The sequence below is a fragment of the Rhinolophus ferrumequinum genome, chromosome 19, assembly GCF_004115265.2.
Source record: "Rhinolophus ferrumequinum isolate MPI-CBG mRhiFer1 chromosome 19, mRhiFer1_v1.p, whole genome shotgun sequence".
In the NCBI taxonomy this organism is placed as follows: Eukaryota; Metazoa; Chordata; class Mammalia; order Chiroptera; family Rhinolophidae; genus Rhinolophus; species Rhinolophus ferrumequinum.
This window is the reverse complement of record NC_046302.1, coordinates 26,926,585-26,944,202: the sequence shown is the minus strand read 5'-3', so window position 1 is coordinate 26,944,202 and position 17,618 is coordinate 26,926,585. Positions and strand designations below refer to the sequence as shown.

The 17,618-nt window shown below is 37.5% G+C and overlaps 1 protein-coding gene across 3 annotated transcripts in view; it reads left to right on the top strand.

Moving 5' to 3' along the window:
- The window catches only part of GAREM1 (GRB2 associated regulator of MAPK1 subtype 1), a 182,046-nt gene that overhangs the window by 147,407 nt on the left and 17,021 nt on the right, over window positions 1–17,618 (top strand). For all 3 annotated transcript variants that reach the window (XM_033087331.1, XM_033087330.1, XM_033087332.1), the window contains exons 3-4: window positions 787–917; window positions 16,044–17,216. In XM_033087331.1, the coding sequence (XP_032943222.1) occupies window positions 787–917; window positions 16,044–17,216 (1,304 nt within the window). The remainder of the gene's footprint in view (window positions 1–786; window positions 918–16,043; window positions 17,217–17,618) is intronic.

Sequence of the window (17,618 nt, the reverse complement as noted above, 5' to 3'; positions counted from 1 at the left end):
TATTGAAAAATGTATAAACAACATAATAGGCCCTTGACATTTTTAGGAATATGTTCAAAGTTCTTCAAAAATCCCCCAAAGTAGCGATACCATGATAGTGTATTCTGCTGTCATGCATTTCACACACAGCAATAAAAAAGGAAAGAAGGAAGCCACATGTTGCTGCAGATGCCAAGTGGTCCGTTTATTGGAAGGAGGCTCACCATCCCCCCGCCGCTCCAGCCTCTCTGTGCTCAGGCTTCACACTTGTACCACAGCAACAGCACAGATTATGTTATAGCAGCTCAGGACCCCTCGGCATCGCCCATGTATTGTTGAAACCAAAGACATCTGTGAAAGCTGAGGATTCGTTATTTTATTCTATTGGGAAATTTTTAAAATGCTAATTTAAAACAATTAGTTCTCCCAGGCCACTCGGCCTTAATTTTAGAGTATAATATGTATTACCACTAAATAACAAATGTGACTTAACTGCGAAAAACAATATGAGGGACCATTATAACAGTAAGTTTTCACTTTGCGATCAAATTACAGGTGAGCATCATTCAGTTTGATTTTGGTCCTCTGGTAACAAACTATAAGCCAAAAAGAGGGGGGGGGGAAATACGTGTCTGTTTTCATTTTTAAGCTGAGTTTTAAGAAAACCTCCTGTCATGGTAGAAGAATGATAATGATCAGAAGCCTTTGAGAAGGAAGAGTGGGAGTAAGGAAAGGAGATGCTGTCGCCACGGTGACAGCTGTCCAGTGTAAACATCTCACATCTCTTCCGTTTATCATGTATTTTAGGACAATTCAAGCTGCTGGAACAAGACCGAGATATAAAGGAGCCAGTGCAATATTTCAACAGTGTGGAGGAGGTGGCTAAAGCATTTCCTGAACGCGTGTACGTCATGGAGGAAATAACATTCAACGTGAAGGTAGCTCTGGAAGAACCAAATATTTACCCTCCCTACAATAATTTAACTTTCAGGTTGTTAAGTACACAGTGAGTGTCCATCTGGCCTCATGGAAGAGTTCCATCTTAACATGTAGGTGTCATGGCCAAAATGGGTCTTTTAAGAACTACATATACTATAGCTGACCTGGTGCCCAGACAGGTAACTATACTTAGTTAGCATTATTTTTTTGCTAGGATAACTGTTAAGGCAGATAAAAAGTGGTTGTTTGTTTGTTTCATGTGGGCTTTACTCCTTAATATGAAACAGTTGTTTGGCCAGATCATCTGTGAGTCTGGATGCTCCACTTGTTGGAACAGGCAAAGAAGCATATGAAGAATCTAATACCAGATAGTTATTTTAAAAAAGAGAGAGACTTCCAGAGTATGCCCTGAGATCAGCATGTATTCATTCCATCCTTTGTAGACTATCTGTATCAGGATATTTAGGGAAAATTAATGTATGAAAGGTTGCCCAATAGGTATTTACTGATCTTTGTTCATGAGAGAAAAAAGGTAAATAGCATTTACTGTGCTCCGTTCATTTTGTGTTCTTGAAGAGACAGTTCTGTCCCCTTCTGCATCTTGAGCGAGCTCCTTAAACTTACTTGCTGTCGGAGAGGGACTAACCACACAAGCAACGTCACCAACTAGATCCAACCGTATTACCTGCAAATCCACTGCATTTTCTTGAGCAGCATCCATGATTACGCTAAAACATTTTAGAAAGTGTTCACATTGAGAGGATTTTCTGTTTAACCTCATTTCAGCAGGAAGTCCAACTGAGTCACGTTCTCTGAACATTTCAAGATTTAGAGGGCAAGGTGCGTGTTTCTTAGAAACCCACTCTATGTGAAAAGCTGCATGTTATCTTAGCCCAAGAATGCAGGTGCCTTTGTGGGTGAATCACTCCACCCACACTCCTCAGGAGAGGAGACAAATGCCCAAGACAGCCTCCTATTACAGAAGTGGTTCTGCCCACTTAATTGGCTCAACCACTCTCTCTTCCAGTTCTAAAATACAAGTGCTACAGTTTACTTCCTTTAGTTTTATTATTAAAATGGATGAGATTTTCTGTTTTGGGAAATGTTTTGCTAAACATACTATGCTTATTTTTAAAATATTTATAATTTTTATAGTCCTTCAGTGGCCCAGTCTATGAGTTGTCAAGACAACTTGTGTTCATTTACATTAAAGATGTGTGAGAACATGTTCATTTTTAAACTTAGCAAGATAGGCCAGAAGTTAATCAAAGTCTATTCCATTAGTGTCTTGATATGATTAAATTTCTCCATAAAACTTATGTTTAGGATTATCTAAACGGAAAAAAAAAAAGTCATTTAGAAAGGAAAGCTAATACTTTTAAATTCTTTTCTGAAAACCTTTCATTTGTTGATAAGTGATGAGAAAGGAAGGGGAGAAAAAACTTTTTTTATGACTTTTAAGATTTCATCAAGTATTAAATAAGGAGATCAGGAAGACCATGGTATATACAGGTCTGAGCTTTGGGGTGAGGTCTGAGCTTGGGCTATATATTTGCAACTCCTCATCTCCTAGATGGCATTTGAAGCCGTGGGGTTATGCAGTTGAGTTCACCTACATCAGTGGTTCTCAACCACAGGTGACTTTTTTTCCCCCAGGGGACATTTGACAGTGTCTGGATACAATTTTGATTGGCACAGGTTGGGGCGTTTGGTGTGCGGTTGCTACTAACATCTGGTAGGAAGAGGACAGGGTTACTGCTAAACAGCCTACACTGCGCAGGACACAGCAAAAAAATGATCTGGCGCAAAATGTCTATAGTAACAAGGCTGAGAAACTCTGACCTAGAGAAAAGGGAAAGAAGAGAGGAGACTGAGGCCCGAGCCCTGGAACACCCCACCCCTGGGATCCAGAAGAGATTGAAAGGAGTAGCAGTGACAGAGAAAGATGGCGGAGCGTGTAGATGTCCCAGAAGCCAAATGACAAAGGGTTTCAAAGAGGAAAGGGCAGCAGTGTCAAATGCTGCTTAGTGATTGAATTAGATAAGGACTGGGAACAAACCATTAAATTTAACAAAATGGAAGCCTTTGGTAGTTTTGAAACAAAGTAATAATCAGCTCAGAGAGTTGGAAAGTAAGTTAACCAGGGAAGAAGTATAGTAGGATGGTCCCAGAGCTGGGTCAAGGTAAATTTCAAGTAACACCACTCAGCACCAACATTTTTTTCTTCCAGCCATCATCAGCTGCCTGAATGCAGGTAGAGAGTAGAGAGAGGGTTGAGTTTAATCAGAGTTGGGGTTCTACCAGGTGAGTGTAACAGATCAACCAAGATGCAGATGAAATATACTCTAGAGTGACAAGTGGCAATTAGCCTTAGACTCCTCACTGGGTAAGGAATACAAGAAGTGTACCCCCAGTGAAAATTGGAGATCCTCATGGAGTGAAGGTGCTTCTGAAGTCGATATGCTTAAGAAAGTGAGGTACCAATTGGAGTGGTGGTGGAGTGTGAAATGCTTGAAATTGAACTTTAGGTAGTAATATAGGAAATGACAGCAGATGTTTTTTCAACTCTAAGTATGCCCATGTGAGTGAGCAGCTGAGGTAGTAGGAACAGAAAACGGGAAATGAGGCCAAGAAAATGAAAGAATAAGTGGGCAGGTCGCCTCTCACTGATCATTTGTGTACATTTCCTCCAATCTCTCCAAGTTAATGGCATTTGATATTTTTAGAACTACAGTTCCCTGCCTCTTTCACATTTTTTTCCTTTATCCATCCAGTTTTTGGTTTCCATGGTGAGAATTTGGTTTTTATTTACCTGCTTTCCTGCATATTTGTTGTTAACTGTAATACATTTTCTTTCTTAATTATATCTTTTAGTTTTTTTCATCAACCATCTCTAGTCTTATGTTACTTCCAAAGATACCCTGTTTCTGAGTTGGCCAGCCCGGCAGAAGGTTCATTCCTCTATCTTTTAAAAAGGAAAATAGCTACACTAACAATTTTCAGGCATACAGCTTTCTTTATACAAGCTGCTGTGATTTTTGTTTTTGTTTTTTTGGGGTCTTTTTTGTTTTTTCTTTAGCAAAAGCACATCCGACTGTGTAGTGTAGCTCAGGCTCTGTATTCACATGACCCCTCCCCCCCAGCCCAGGCGTCTTCATCTGCAAAATGGGGATGACACTACCCACCTCAAAGATTTGTCAGGAGAATTAAATGAAGTAATGTACTATAAAGTGCTTTGCAAGTATCTAAGTATAGGGGCAAGCCACGTGTTTTGTCAATAAAGTTTTATTGGAACACAGCCACCCACATGCATTTAGTGTTGTCTGTGGCTACTTCCACCTTATAGTAGCAGAGTTGAGTAGTTGCCATGGAAACCATATGGCCGACAAAGCCTAAAATTTCTCCTGCATGGCCCTGTAAGAAAAAGTTTGCCAACACCTGATTCAGAACATAAAATCATACTAAATTAAGTTTCACGTTCTTTAAAAAATTTCCCGCCACAGATTATTTCACTTACTCTTTATTTAGTCCTTATTCCCAGTGTCTTAATAGTAAGAACTCAGTACATCGTATGTGTTTGTTGTTGATATCATTTTAAAATATGCCTTTCAGCTTCAAATACTTTGTTGAAAACTTAATTATGCCAGTACTTAGTACATTTTTTAAAAATGTGTTCCAGCCTCTCAAACTCAGCCCAGTAATGATGAGAAATTTTCCCACACACATATTTTCTGCCATCAAAATAATGACTAACAAATTAGGTCTTAATTTAAGTTCTGTCTTTACTGTGACATTTGTGGAGAGAGAGGGAAGAAAGGGCAGCCTTCGATTTGGCATCGGGTAACTTGCCAGTCTTTTGAACGGGGCAAAAAGCATTTTGACTTCGCTGCTGTCGCCCAAAAGCTTTCTGCATTAAAATTATTACTCTCAAATCGGAGGGAACCTGGATGCTATGAGGTTGCTATTTTCGTTCCAGATAGTGATATCCAAGTTTTCAGCTATTCTAGCATAGATATTTCCCTAGAGGCAAAATAACAAGTTTGCATGGTTTCAGCTGGGGAAAGTGCTCCCCCACTCAGGACCTGTGGGACTTCAGTCATATGTGGAGCATAATCACCACTTCAGCCTGCACAGACGTCTTAAGCACCATTACCATGTGGTCTGGGGCAGGAGCTGAGCTGACAGTCCTTTCACCTGCATATCAGCGCCTGATTACTCACTCGGTTTGGCACTTGTTTCTGGCAGCGGTGTCCGTGTCTAGCCGCAGAGCTGCCGTAGTGTGGGGCAAAGGATGTCAGGGTTGTCTTTTTGTAATAGGAAAAAGAAAACAATCATACGAGATTCAGAGAACTTAAGTGATCGCTGAGCTTCTCAATACTGAGAAACATGACCAAGAGTAAAATGATGTAGAATATCATAAATAACCCAGCAGGTCGGAAGGTCATCATCATCAACTTTTCGGTCTGGAAAGACCCTTCCATGTCACCTAGTCCTTCCTCCTCTTTCTTTTAACAACTGTGAAAACTAAGAAACAGAGGTTAGCTGACTTCATTGATTCACAAGAAGCCACAAAACTACTTAGCAGCAAAGCCAGGTCTCTTAATTCAATCCAGTCGTCCTTCTGCTCCCTCGCGTTCTATTTGTGGAATTGAGATAAGGCTTAGATGGTGATGAGAATGTCCTTTCATATTGACACCATAGCTTGCACACTTATTTTTATGTTGAAAGTCTAAATAAACATGTTCAGTAATTATTACTTAGCCAAATCCTTCTGTTTTTGTATTTCTGACACACCTAGGGTCTGATGCACAGGATTTGGCAGCTGGTATGAATGTTGTATGTGTAGATTTTTGCATCTTGCATCATACCGGAGTTATCATGCCAATGTTTTAAAAAAGAAAATCCTACCAGTTGATGTTTTCTCTCTATCAGCATCAGTGCAGTTTCTTATTAGATTAACATGTGTTGAAATGAACCCCTTCAAAAACACTGCTGTAAAGCATTAACCCAGAATTTTTTAGATATTAACCAGTATTAATAAAGAAACAAGAACCTGAGAACAACAGTTCTTGCACTGTTGCTTGAAGAAGTGTTGAAGATCCACTGAAGTGGCTAAAATGTGCATCACTGAATAAATGAGCAAAAGTTCTAAAGTTTAAGGTGATTCACACAAGTTGATGCTGAGTTTTGTATTTTTTCCCAAGGCTTCTGAGTTACTGAGACTCAGCTGGGTTCCCCTTCCCAAGTCATAGATTTGAGGTGTCCGTGTGCCTTTTATCTTAACATATTAGTTACCCTATTTAAAGTTTCCATATGAAAAAGTGCTGAAGAACTAAAGGTCTTCCCCCTCCTGCCAACTAGTTAGTTTGTATCGTATTTCCATATATAAAGTGGTTACCAAATTCAACATATGTCATGTTACTTTCTTTACTCATTTTAACAGAACAAACGCGGCCCAGGTCTTGAAAAAATAGATCAATGGAGAGGTTTTCAACTGCTTGTGATTCTGCTCTTGTCATAATGATTGTTCTCTCTGCCATCTTTCCGATCATGTCCGTCTTTTAAAAGACAAAAACAGCTTACTAGTAGCCTTTCTTCTGCATTCATCAGCCATCTCGTGGTCATCCTGTAAAGTCACACAGAATAGTGGTGCTGAATGAAACATTAGTGTTCTTTGGGGAGTCTTTTGGTTTGGTTCTTTTGTTTTGAGAACGTAGTTTAGTCGTAACCATCATTCCTGGTTTAAAACACCACTCCTAGTTTCTTCCTTGACAATTCAGAAAAGGAATCTCTTCATGGTTAGGATTATAATAATGCAAAGAGGCAGCCCTTTCCTGTGAGTTTTCGAAAGGATAGGGATCATTTGCTCTGGCATTTTCTACTGCGTCTCTGGAGCCTTTTTTAGAGCACAAGTAATTCTAGGTAGCCAGCTTTGGGGGGGTAGCTGTAAATTTTAACAAAACTCTTGTCCAAAAATGACCGTCATTTTCTTTCAGTTTCTTAAAATATATTGCACTTTTCTGCCATCTTAAGGAGAAGCACTTGAACAAAATTTAAACTTTTCCTCATCTCCTGAGATGTATATGACTTTTGCCTTTCTATGGAGAGACCCTACAGCCCTGAAAACGTGGTGTTTTATGGTCGCATTTAAATTTTTTTTTTTTTTTTTTTGCTTCTTGTGTTTGTTAGAATACTTACCTTAATACTCTATATTCTAGTTTCAATTTTTATTTCTATTCCACTGTGGGCTGGAAACTAGTAGCCAAGTGAGATAGAGATTAGCTAGGAGTAAGTACACTAAGCTAAGGTCCTTAAAGGTTTTTCTACAAGCCCTAGCATAGACATCACATTTTTTTTCTCTTTTTTTGGCTGCTCTGAAGCTTTTAGCTCGCTTGTTCTTGGCTATACAGTTACGGGCTGCTTAACAACGGGTATTTGTATCGTTACGAGAAATGGGTCATTAGGCTATTTCGTCATTGTGCGAACATCATGGAGTGCACTTACATAAACCTACATGGTACAGCCCTCTACACACCTAGGCTGTCTGGTACAGCTTATTGCTCCTAGGCTACGAGCCTGTACAGCACGTTACTGTACAAAACAACACGAGATTAAACCAAGCACAAGAGAAAATGATGCAACCAAAAGACCTGGTAAACACGAGATGTATGAGGCTGCTGCTGGTGTAACTCAGCATACTGTTTTACAGCAAATTTGTTTTTATAAGTAGAAAGAGTACACTGTAAAATAATAATTAAAAAGTATAGTATAGTAAATACATAAACGAGTCACAGTTGTTTATTATCAAGTATTACCGTATGTATCGCACATAATTGTATGTGCTGTACTTTTATGCAACTGGCAGTGGAGTAGGTTTGTTACGCCAGCATCACCACAAACACGTGAGTCACGCATTGCCATAGGAAGTTCACAACAGCTACAGTGTCACTCAGCGGTGGAAATTTGTCAGCTCTATAATAATCTTAATATAACCTATCATATAGGCGGTCCATTGTTGACCCAGATGTCATCGCTATGTGGCTCATGACTGTATTCCAAAGAGATCAGAAATGATCATTTACTGGGCAATCTGAATTTTGTTGGTGTACAGATGAATTTTGAATCTAGAGAGTGAATGAATTTAGAGGTAGCTCATTTTTATTTTCACTCTCCAGTCTTTAAAAATTGCATGTTTTTCTTACATTGAGTCAGATGTCATTTATTTTTAAGATTCATTCAGCATGATACATTGGATACAATTGTGAGGTTAATTATTTCACTGTTTGAAGACAGATCCATGCTTTTTACGAGGATGTCGTCTGAGGTTTTAAGACCTCCTCTGAAAAACTACCAGTTGGCAAGTCCTTTGCTGTGCCATCACAAATTAAATCATTGCCATTGTACTTGTCATCCTTGCCCTACTTCCTGTTTTGAAATAAAAAGACACTCAGGATTGACATTTATCTGAACTCTTCATGCCCTTTCTTTCTCCTTTTCTGCCGTTTTCCCAAAGGAAAACATTATAAAAATTGAAGTATGGGGAGAAATGATCTAACATTAATCCAATATTGTCTATTTAATATATATATCAATCAGATCAATCCTGTTTTATCCCCTCAGGAGTTAAAATTTTAATCTCTGTTACATGTTTGATCTTTACAACAAGTCTTCTTAGAGAACAGGTTGCCTATTGCTAGAGCATCAGAGAGAGAGAGAGAAAGAGAGAGAGAGAGAGAGAGAGAGAGAGAGAAATTTTACATCAGTGTTTTTAAAAGTTGCTTGATCATGGGGTATTAATTCTAAATGGTATTACGAACAGTAAAACCCTGATAGTTTCCTGGATTAGACCTATTAGAGTTGTTTAGATAACACAATTTGAATTACTTCCTCTCAGGAAACATTGAAACTGGAAATGTTAACCAGGCACGCATACCAGAGCACTTAGACAGAGCACATTGTTTCTTTTGCCATTAAAAAAAAATTTTTTTAAAAAAAGGAAAGAAATTATGCAAATAAATCACATCTGTAGAAACCAGAGGAGACTGGCTCAACTACCAAAGGAGGAACGTTTGTTTATGAGATTCTTCATCTGTGTCGCTGACAGTGACCACAAGATTGGTTGGTCTGTTAGTCTCATCATTTGTGCAGAGCTAATTGCTAACATTAATGATGACATCAGAACTGGGAGCATGGAGATTACAGATTATACTCACATGTGTTAGGCATTTTTATATATGGGAGTAGGAATAACTTCCTTCATAAGCACACACATGCACAAAAGTGTTGACAAAACTGTTGAATGTGCCCAGAGCGTGCCATTTATAGCAGTAAAGATAATTTTGATCTGTTTAATCCGTGCACATACTGTCTGATTTGTGTCTCAAACGAGGTGTGGACATTCTCTTTCAGTTCATTTGTTATAAAGTACTCACTAGACCTATAACTTATTCATTCTGGAAGGAGTGTGTTTCGAAAGGTAAGTTAAGAAAAAATAGAGTAAGTATCAATTTAAAGAGCTAGAAAGAAACATAAACTTCATCTTTGAGAAGCATTATTGGCTCCCTGTATGGTAACTGCAAATGGTTTGTTGTACAAGTGGGAATGTGTGTGTTTCTCAAATCTCAGGAGAACCCTGTCTCAACATCGCTGTCTCCATCCTGATCCAAATGGATGAACTGCCAAGTTTTTCACAAAGTTCCAGTCAAAAGGAAGTATAGCAGTGCAGCTGAGCATTTTTGGAGACCTGTCCATCCTAAAACAGTCTATTTTGAATCATTTCAGTATGTTCACTTCCTTTGAGGTATAACTGTAATATTTCAGGCCCTATTCTGACATTAAGTTTTATTCTGGGATAACACATTCAATAAAAACTTGAGCAATTCATAGTACAGAAGAAAGGATCATGCTGGCAAGTAGTGATTTGGGCTTGAAAAGAGTCATGGATAGAAATAGAAACCAATATGAAAATACAGAGATATGGAAGGCTATATGAGACAGAATTGTTAGAATTAAAATGTTTTTATTGTTAATAAAAGTGATAATAATAATGGTCCCTATATAGTTAGAGCTATCACGCGCTAAGCACTGTGGGAAGTTGTTTGCGTATGTTGATTTTGCCTGCAGAGTGGATAGTGCCATTCCCTGCTTATAGATGAGGAAACTGAGGCTCAACAAAGTGAAACACTTCGTGTGAGGTGACCTAACAATAAAGGCAAGATTCAAACTCAGCTTCTACTTTAGTTACTGGTATCGTATCATTAATAATATTGTACCATAATTAATATTGTGCCAATTAATTTCCGAAGTCCATAGTTCTTTCCATTTACCTATACCAGGAGTCAGCAAATTTCTTCTGTAAAGGGGCAAAGAATAAATATTTATGAGTTTGTGAGCCATATAGTTGCAGCTACTTGACACTGTCATCATCGAGTGAACGCAACCATAGACTCTGCATAAATGAACGGCCATAGCAGTGTCCTTTCTTTACAGCGTTAGGTGGTGGTCTGAATTTGGACCGTGGCCAGTAGTTTGCCGACCTCTGATCTATATTGTTGTATACTTAATTAGATGCTAGCTAAAAGTAAAAGCCTTAGGGATAAACCAAAAGTTAGAATTAACAGCACATGAACTCTTGGTGACCAAAGTCATGAGAATAAAATCACTGAAACCTTGAAGCTGCAGGTCCTATAGGAAAAGGAAGTCAGCCCTCATATGTGCCAAGTACTGTCATTTATAAATTATTTATTAGCTTTAAAAAACAACAACAATCTAATCTATATTCTTCAGAACTGTCAACGCCATGAAAAAACAAGGAAAGAAACTCACAGATCAAAGGACTAGATGCAATGTGGTATCCTGGTTTGATCCTGGAACAGAAAAAGGATATCAGTGGAAAAATTAGTGAAATCCAAATAAAGCTCTTAACTGAGCTAGTAGAATGGTATAAATGTTGATTTCTTACGTTTGGTAATGTACCATGGTTACATAAGATGTTAACAGGAGAAGCAAGGTGAAGAGTATACAAGAACTCTCTATACGACCTTTGCAACTCTTCTACAAATCTGAAATTACTCCAGATAAAAAGTTAAATTTTATTTATATTTCTAAACTTAACTCCAATGTAGAAGCCTAGGATCCATGTGAGGGCAAGCTGAATATTGAGTCTGAGAGTAAGCATAGTTAGGTTGAGGTCTTGTTAAAAAAAAAAAAAAAAAATTTACCTGAGTCACCTAAAATGGACTTTAAACGTTGGGAGGCTGAATTACCATTAAAACAATATTGTGCTGCCATTTATGTACTGCTAATGCCTCCTACAGAGAAATTCACTTCAATATAGAGACAACAGAGCTGTTTGTTTTTTATAGCACTAATGTTAATTGATAATTTGCTTGTTCCAAAGGTTAAAATTATACAGAGATGACCAAAAATAGTGGATAAGAAATTATTTACAAAGATTGTTACTACCTAGTTTTCTAAACACATACTAATGATTACTAGTCAATAAGCAATGTTAGCATTATTCGTCAATTTATCCAGATGCTTCTTTATTAACATAAAAGAAAAAGTCAATCTTAGGCCTAATGTAAGCCTGATATTAAGTCCTAATAAATATAATAGAATAGAATTGTAGACTAATCTCACCTGCGAGTAAGATATAGAAATCATAGCTCATCTATTATCAAAGAGAATCATACAATATAGTTTTAAGTGCACCATGATAATATAGAGATTATTCCCGGTATATAGGGTTGTTTTAATATTTGGGGATCTATTTATTATAGGATGAAATCAGTACATTAAATTAAAAATAATTATGACCGTCTTATTGGATACAGCAACACCATTCGATTTAAAAACTTTCATTGATTGCATCAGATATAATCACCTAGGAATACTAACAGAATCAGCTGGAAGAAACAATTACAGTTAAGATTACTGGACTTACAGAATAGCAACAAACCACATTCAACAACTATAAAAGAACGGCAGTGTTCAGGGATTGAAAATGTAGGCAAACTCAGACACTAATAAGGAAAATAAAAGATCTGAATAAATGTTGAGAATTACCATGTGCCTGTTTAGAAATGCTATCATAAGGAGGCCACTCCTTGCGAAAAACACTGCAGATGTATTTCCAATAACAATACCGAAGCGGACTGTGGCCAAAATGATTCTAAAGTTGATCTGGAAAAATAGGCAAAAATATTGAAAGTTTTCCTACTGTCATTTTTTTTTAACTGTTTATTTTGAAATAATTTCAATCTTAAAGAATTGTTGCAAGAATAATACAAGATCGCCCAAACAGTCTAGCCAGGTTCACCAACTTTTAACATTTTGCCATATTTTGTAATCATCCTCCACTCCCACATATACATTTAACCACTTTCATTGTTTTCTAGGTTCTTTTTCTCATGTTCCTTTTTTTAATGAACATAAGCAGAAAGTATATACATAGGTTTTTTTTTCCTACTGTCCTAGACAAAAAAGTAGTTCTGTATAAACTTTTATGCACTTTGCTTTTTTTTTTCTTTTTCTTACCAATAAATCCTGGACGTTATTTCATATAAATTTATCAAACTCATCATTCTCATTGTTTTTTGCGTAGTACCATTTTGGGTGTGTACCATAGTTTATTTAATCAGTCTTCTATGATTGGACATTTAAATCACTTTCAGAATTTTGCAAATACAAATAATGCTACAATGAATAACCTTGTCCATGTGTATTTTCAAACTGTTGGAGGAATATCTTCAGGGTAAATTCCTCAAAGTAGGATTGCTGGGTGGAGGTTTAAAGGCATGCATGGATAGTTTGGTTAGATGTTGGCCAAATTACCTGCCACAGACCTTGTACCATTTTTCATTTCCACCAACTATGAACAACAGTGCCTCCTTGCCCATAGCCTTACCAACTGAGCAGGGTTGAGCTTTTGAATGTTTATGAATGTTCTGGGTGAGAAATGATACCACAGTATAATTTCAATTTATATGTCTCTTAATCTGAGAGAAATTGAACATAACTTTTCCTACATTTGAAGTCTATTGCGCATCTTTTAGTGAATTGGTTTTTCATGACTTTTGCCTGTTTTTCTGGAGGATTTTTGGTCATTTTTTTAAAAATTAAAATTTATTAGGGTGACAATGGTTAGTAAAATTACATAGGTTTCAAGTGTACAATTCTGCAATACATCATCTATATATCACATTGTGTGTTCACCACCCAGAGGCAGTTCTCCTTCCATTACCATATTTTGATCCCTTTTACCCTCATCTACCACCTTACCCTCTAGTTACCACTAAATTATTGTCTGAATCTGTGAGTTTTTGTTTCTTTATTTGTCTTGTTCCTTTGTTGCTTTCAGTTTTATATTCCATATATCAGTGAAGTCATATGGTTCTTGACTTTTTCTGTCTGAGTTATTTCACTTAGCATAATAACTTCAAGATCGATCCACGTTGTCACAAATGACAGTATTTCATTTTATGGCAGAATAGTATTCCATTGTGTATATATACCACATCTTTATCCAATCATCTATTGAAGGAATCTGAAAACATTTACCCTTGAAGATGTATGTGCCCCAATGGGCACATGGATTTTTGGTCATTTTTTAAAAGCTGCTTTACCTGTGGTGTATGTGGCATATATTTTCTCTTAGTGACTTTGCTTCTCTTGTCTCTTGCCACCCAAAAACTTTTTGAGTGAGAATAACCACAAGTGAGGGCTTTTGTTATCAGATCCAAAAATGTAGGTTAAAGCTATGTAAACTAAAACAATATAGTTATGATGGGGAAATGGGCAGAAAGACCATTAGGATAAAATTGCCCTCAAATAGATATCAATATATGTATACATTTAAGTGTATGTGTTTTATAAATTTAGTATATGATAAAAGTGGCACTTCAAATCAATGATGAAGGGGATGGTTATTCAGGAAGTGTACTGAACATTCAATTAATTGTTAAAAAAAAAAAACTAAAGTTAGATCCCTACCTTAAATAAACCACCAAAGAAATTTTGGTTGAGTAAGTTAAGTGGTTAATAAATAAAACTATCAAAATACTAGAAGAAAATATTGGTTATTTATATCACTATTTCTCAACCTCAGCACTATTAAAATTTGGACTGGATAATTTTTTGTTGTGGGGTTGTCTGGTTTATTATAGCATGTTTAACAAAGTCCCCTGACTCTTCCCACTAGACATAAGTAGCCCTCCCAGTCATGGCAATCCAAAATATCTCCAGACATTGTCAAATGTTTTCAGTTTGTAGGATGATGATAAAATCATCCCTAGTTCAGAATCACTGATCTACAGCATCTCAACTAATAGACGCATAATATTCAAGAGTAAAATTACAAAGAAAAAATTTGAAAATATTTGCTACATACCATGTTTCCCCGAAAATAAGACCTAGCCGGACCATCAGTTCAAATGTGTCTTTTGGAGCAAAAATTAATATAAGACCCGGTCTTATTTTAATATAAGACCCAGTAGGCTAGAATAGAGTAGAATAGAATAGAATAGAATAGAATAGAATAGAATAGAATAGAATAGAATAGAATAGAATAGAATAGAGTAATACCAGGTATAATATAATATAATATAATATAATACCAGGTATAATATCATATAATACCGGGTCTTATATTAATTTTTGCTCCAAAAGATGCATTAGAGCTGATGGTCCGGCTAGGTCTTATTCTCAGGGAAACACAGTAGAAGAAAAAACTTCAGTACTTTAAGAAGCTATAAAATTGAAATTCAAGCGACAAATTGAAAAACACATAGCATAAATGATATTTGTATTACATAAAAAGTAATAAGATGACCATTTCAATAGAAAAATGAGTGGACACAAATAGAAAATTCACAAAGGAACAGATCTAAATGGCTAGATACGTAAATACCAAAAAATATTCATCATATTAATATCCAAAATATTCAAAATAAAAAATGAATAAATAAATACAGGATGCGTGCTTTGCCTTTAATATTAGTAAACATTAAACTTATTCAGCATGAGTAAGGGGAGAAGATAATTTCATAAAGCGGAAGAAGTATTACTAAGAATACCATTGGTGAAGCATAATGGGCAATAACATTAGACCTTTCAAATTTATCCATAGCTTTGTCTATGTACTTCTACTTCTGAGCCTTTGTCCTAAGGAAATAATTGAACTGTAAAAATGTTCATTGTGGTACTATTTATAATTGCTACACATTGGGAAAACCCATCTGTCTAGCACTAAAGAACTGGTCAAATAAATTAAGTCGTATCCATGTATAATGGCGTACATTAGGTCAGTATTACAATTGATGGTGTATACATATACATGGGGAAATGAATACATTATAGTGACAAACAGTAACAGAGTGTGTGTGCATGTATATGTATTTATGCCTCTGAGATAGATTGATACATCTCATTTTTTTCTTTTATTTGCGTTAGATTGTTATATTATCTTTAGTGGTTAGATATATAGAATTTGTTCATTTTTATATCTGTATTTTCTAACATTTCTTCCAATAAACATGAATAATTGTCTAATAAAATAGAAGAAGAGGGAGAAATGAAACATATTTAAATCCTCCTTCCCAATTCCAATTTTAGACAATTTGGTAAAATTTTAATAGTTAAAAAAAATTTTTTTTCTACAGTGGTGTTCATGAAAGCAATTTTTGTAACTGAAAAAGTTATAATGATAATATTAATGTTCCAAAATAATTATCCATATGATAAGCTACTCTACATAGGAAAAGAAACTGGAAGAATATTTATCAAACCATTAACTATAGCTATCTTTGAATTAGGCTCATGGTGTTATTTTCTCTTTGTGTTTTTCCTATTGCCCAAATTTTTACTAATTTCTTTTCTCTTCAGAACAAAATGTATTATTTAAAGGCTAAACTGATGTCATCTTGTTATTGTTAGCCACATAAATATTATTTTAAAAATGGAGTGGCTAAATTTAACATTAAACAAAACCACATTATATCCTCTGTGTGTGTGTGTGTGTGTGTGTGCGTGCGCGCGCACATGTGTATCTTACTAGCAAGTTCTCTATTTCTTTGTGTGAAGAGACTAAAGGAAACTGACCTAAAATTTTATTTATCCTATCATAGGTTGCTTCGGGTGAGTGCAATGAAGACACCGAAGTTTACAACATCACCCTGTGTACTGGGGACGAACTCACTCTAATGGGGCAGGCAGAAATCCTTTACGCAAAAACTTTCAAGGAAAAGTCTCGACTCAACACAATCTTCAAAAAGATTGGGAAGCTCAATTCCATCAGCAAGCTGGGGAAAGGCAAAATGCCATGTCTCATTTGCATGAATCACCGGACCAATGAAAGCATTAGCCTTCCCTTCCAGTGCAAGGGCAGATTTAGCACCCGAAGTCCCCTGGAACTGCAGATGCAGGAGGGCGAACACACCATCCGAAACATCGTGGAGAAAACCAGGCTTCCTGTGAATGTGACCGTGCCCAGCCCCCCACCCAGGAACCCCTACGACCTCCACTTCATCCGCGAGGGGCACCGCTACAAGTTTGTGAACATCCAGACCAAGACAGTGGTGGTTTGCTGCGTCCTGCGGAATAACAAGATCCTCCCCATGCACTTCCCTTTGCACTTGACTGTCCCCAAGTTCAGCCTCCCAGAACACCTGGTGAAGGGGGAGGTATGGCCCGAAACCCTGGTTCATCACTGGCTGGGTATCTGCCAAGAGCAGTTTGATATCGATGAGTATTCACGGGCTGTCCGGGATGTGAAAACCGACTGGAATGAGGACTGTAAGAGCCCCAAAAAGGGCCGGTGCTCTGGCCACAACCACGTGCCCAATTCCCTTAGCTATGCTCGCGATGAGCTCACCCAGTCTTTCCACCGGCTCTCGGTCTGTGTGTATGGTAACAACCTCCATGGCAACAGCGAGGTGAACCTCCATGGCTGCAGGGACCTAGGGGGAGAGTGGGCCCCCTTTCCTCATGACATCCTGCCCCATCAGGACTCGGGGGATAGTGGGAGTGACTACCTTTTCCCAGAATCGAATGAAGAGTCAGCGGGCATCCCAGGGAAGTCGGAACTTCCTTATGAAGAGCTGTGGCTGGAGGAAAGCAATCCCAGCCATCCGCCCCTCACTCGCTCCCTGAGTGAGAAGAGCAGATGTGATCAGTTTAGAGGTTCTGTCCGGTCCAAATGTGCAACTTCTCCACTTCCTGTTTCTGGAATTCTGGGAGCAGCGATGAAGTCTTCAGAGATCGCCCTACCTCCACCTCCAGTGCCTCCCAAATCGGAAGCTGTAAGTCATTTCCGTTTTTGAATGATAACGTGGGTCCTTCTGTCTCTCTGCTCAGTCATCCATTCATTTCTTTTCTTTCCTAGAGAAAGGATAACTTCCCCCAATGGAAGATTATCAAAATGAGCAAATTTGCTTAATTGGAGTGAAATATAAATGCTTGCTAGAATCTTTTTACCAGTTAGGGGTTGGAGTTTTACTCTATGTTTGATGAGGAACTGAGAGTTTTTAATAGGAGAGGTTTGAACGTGACTTTTGCTGCTGCTTAGACGACAGGTAATAGGGAGGAGAGAGCTGAAGCCTGGAGACTAGAAAAGAAGCCATCACACTAGTGGAGGTATGAAATGATCGCCCCCTGAACCACAGTGCTTGGTAGCAGTGGTTGGCAGGGAGAAATGAGCTGCT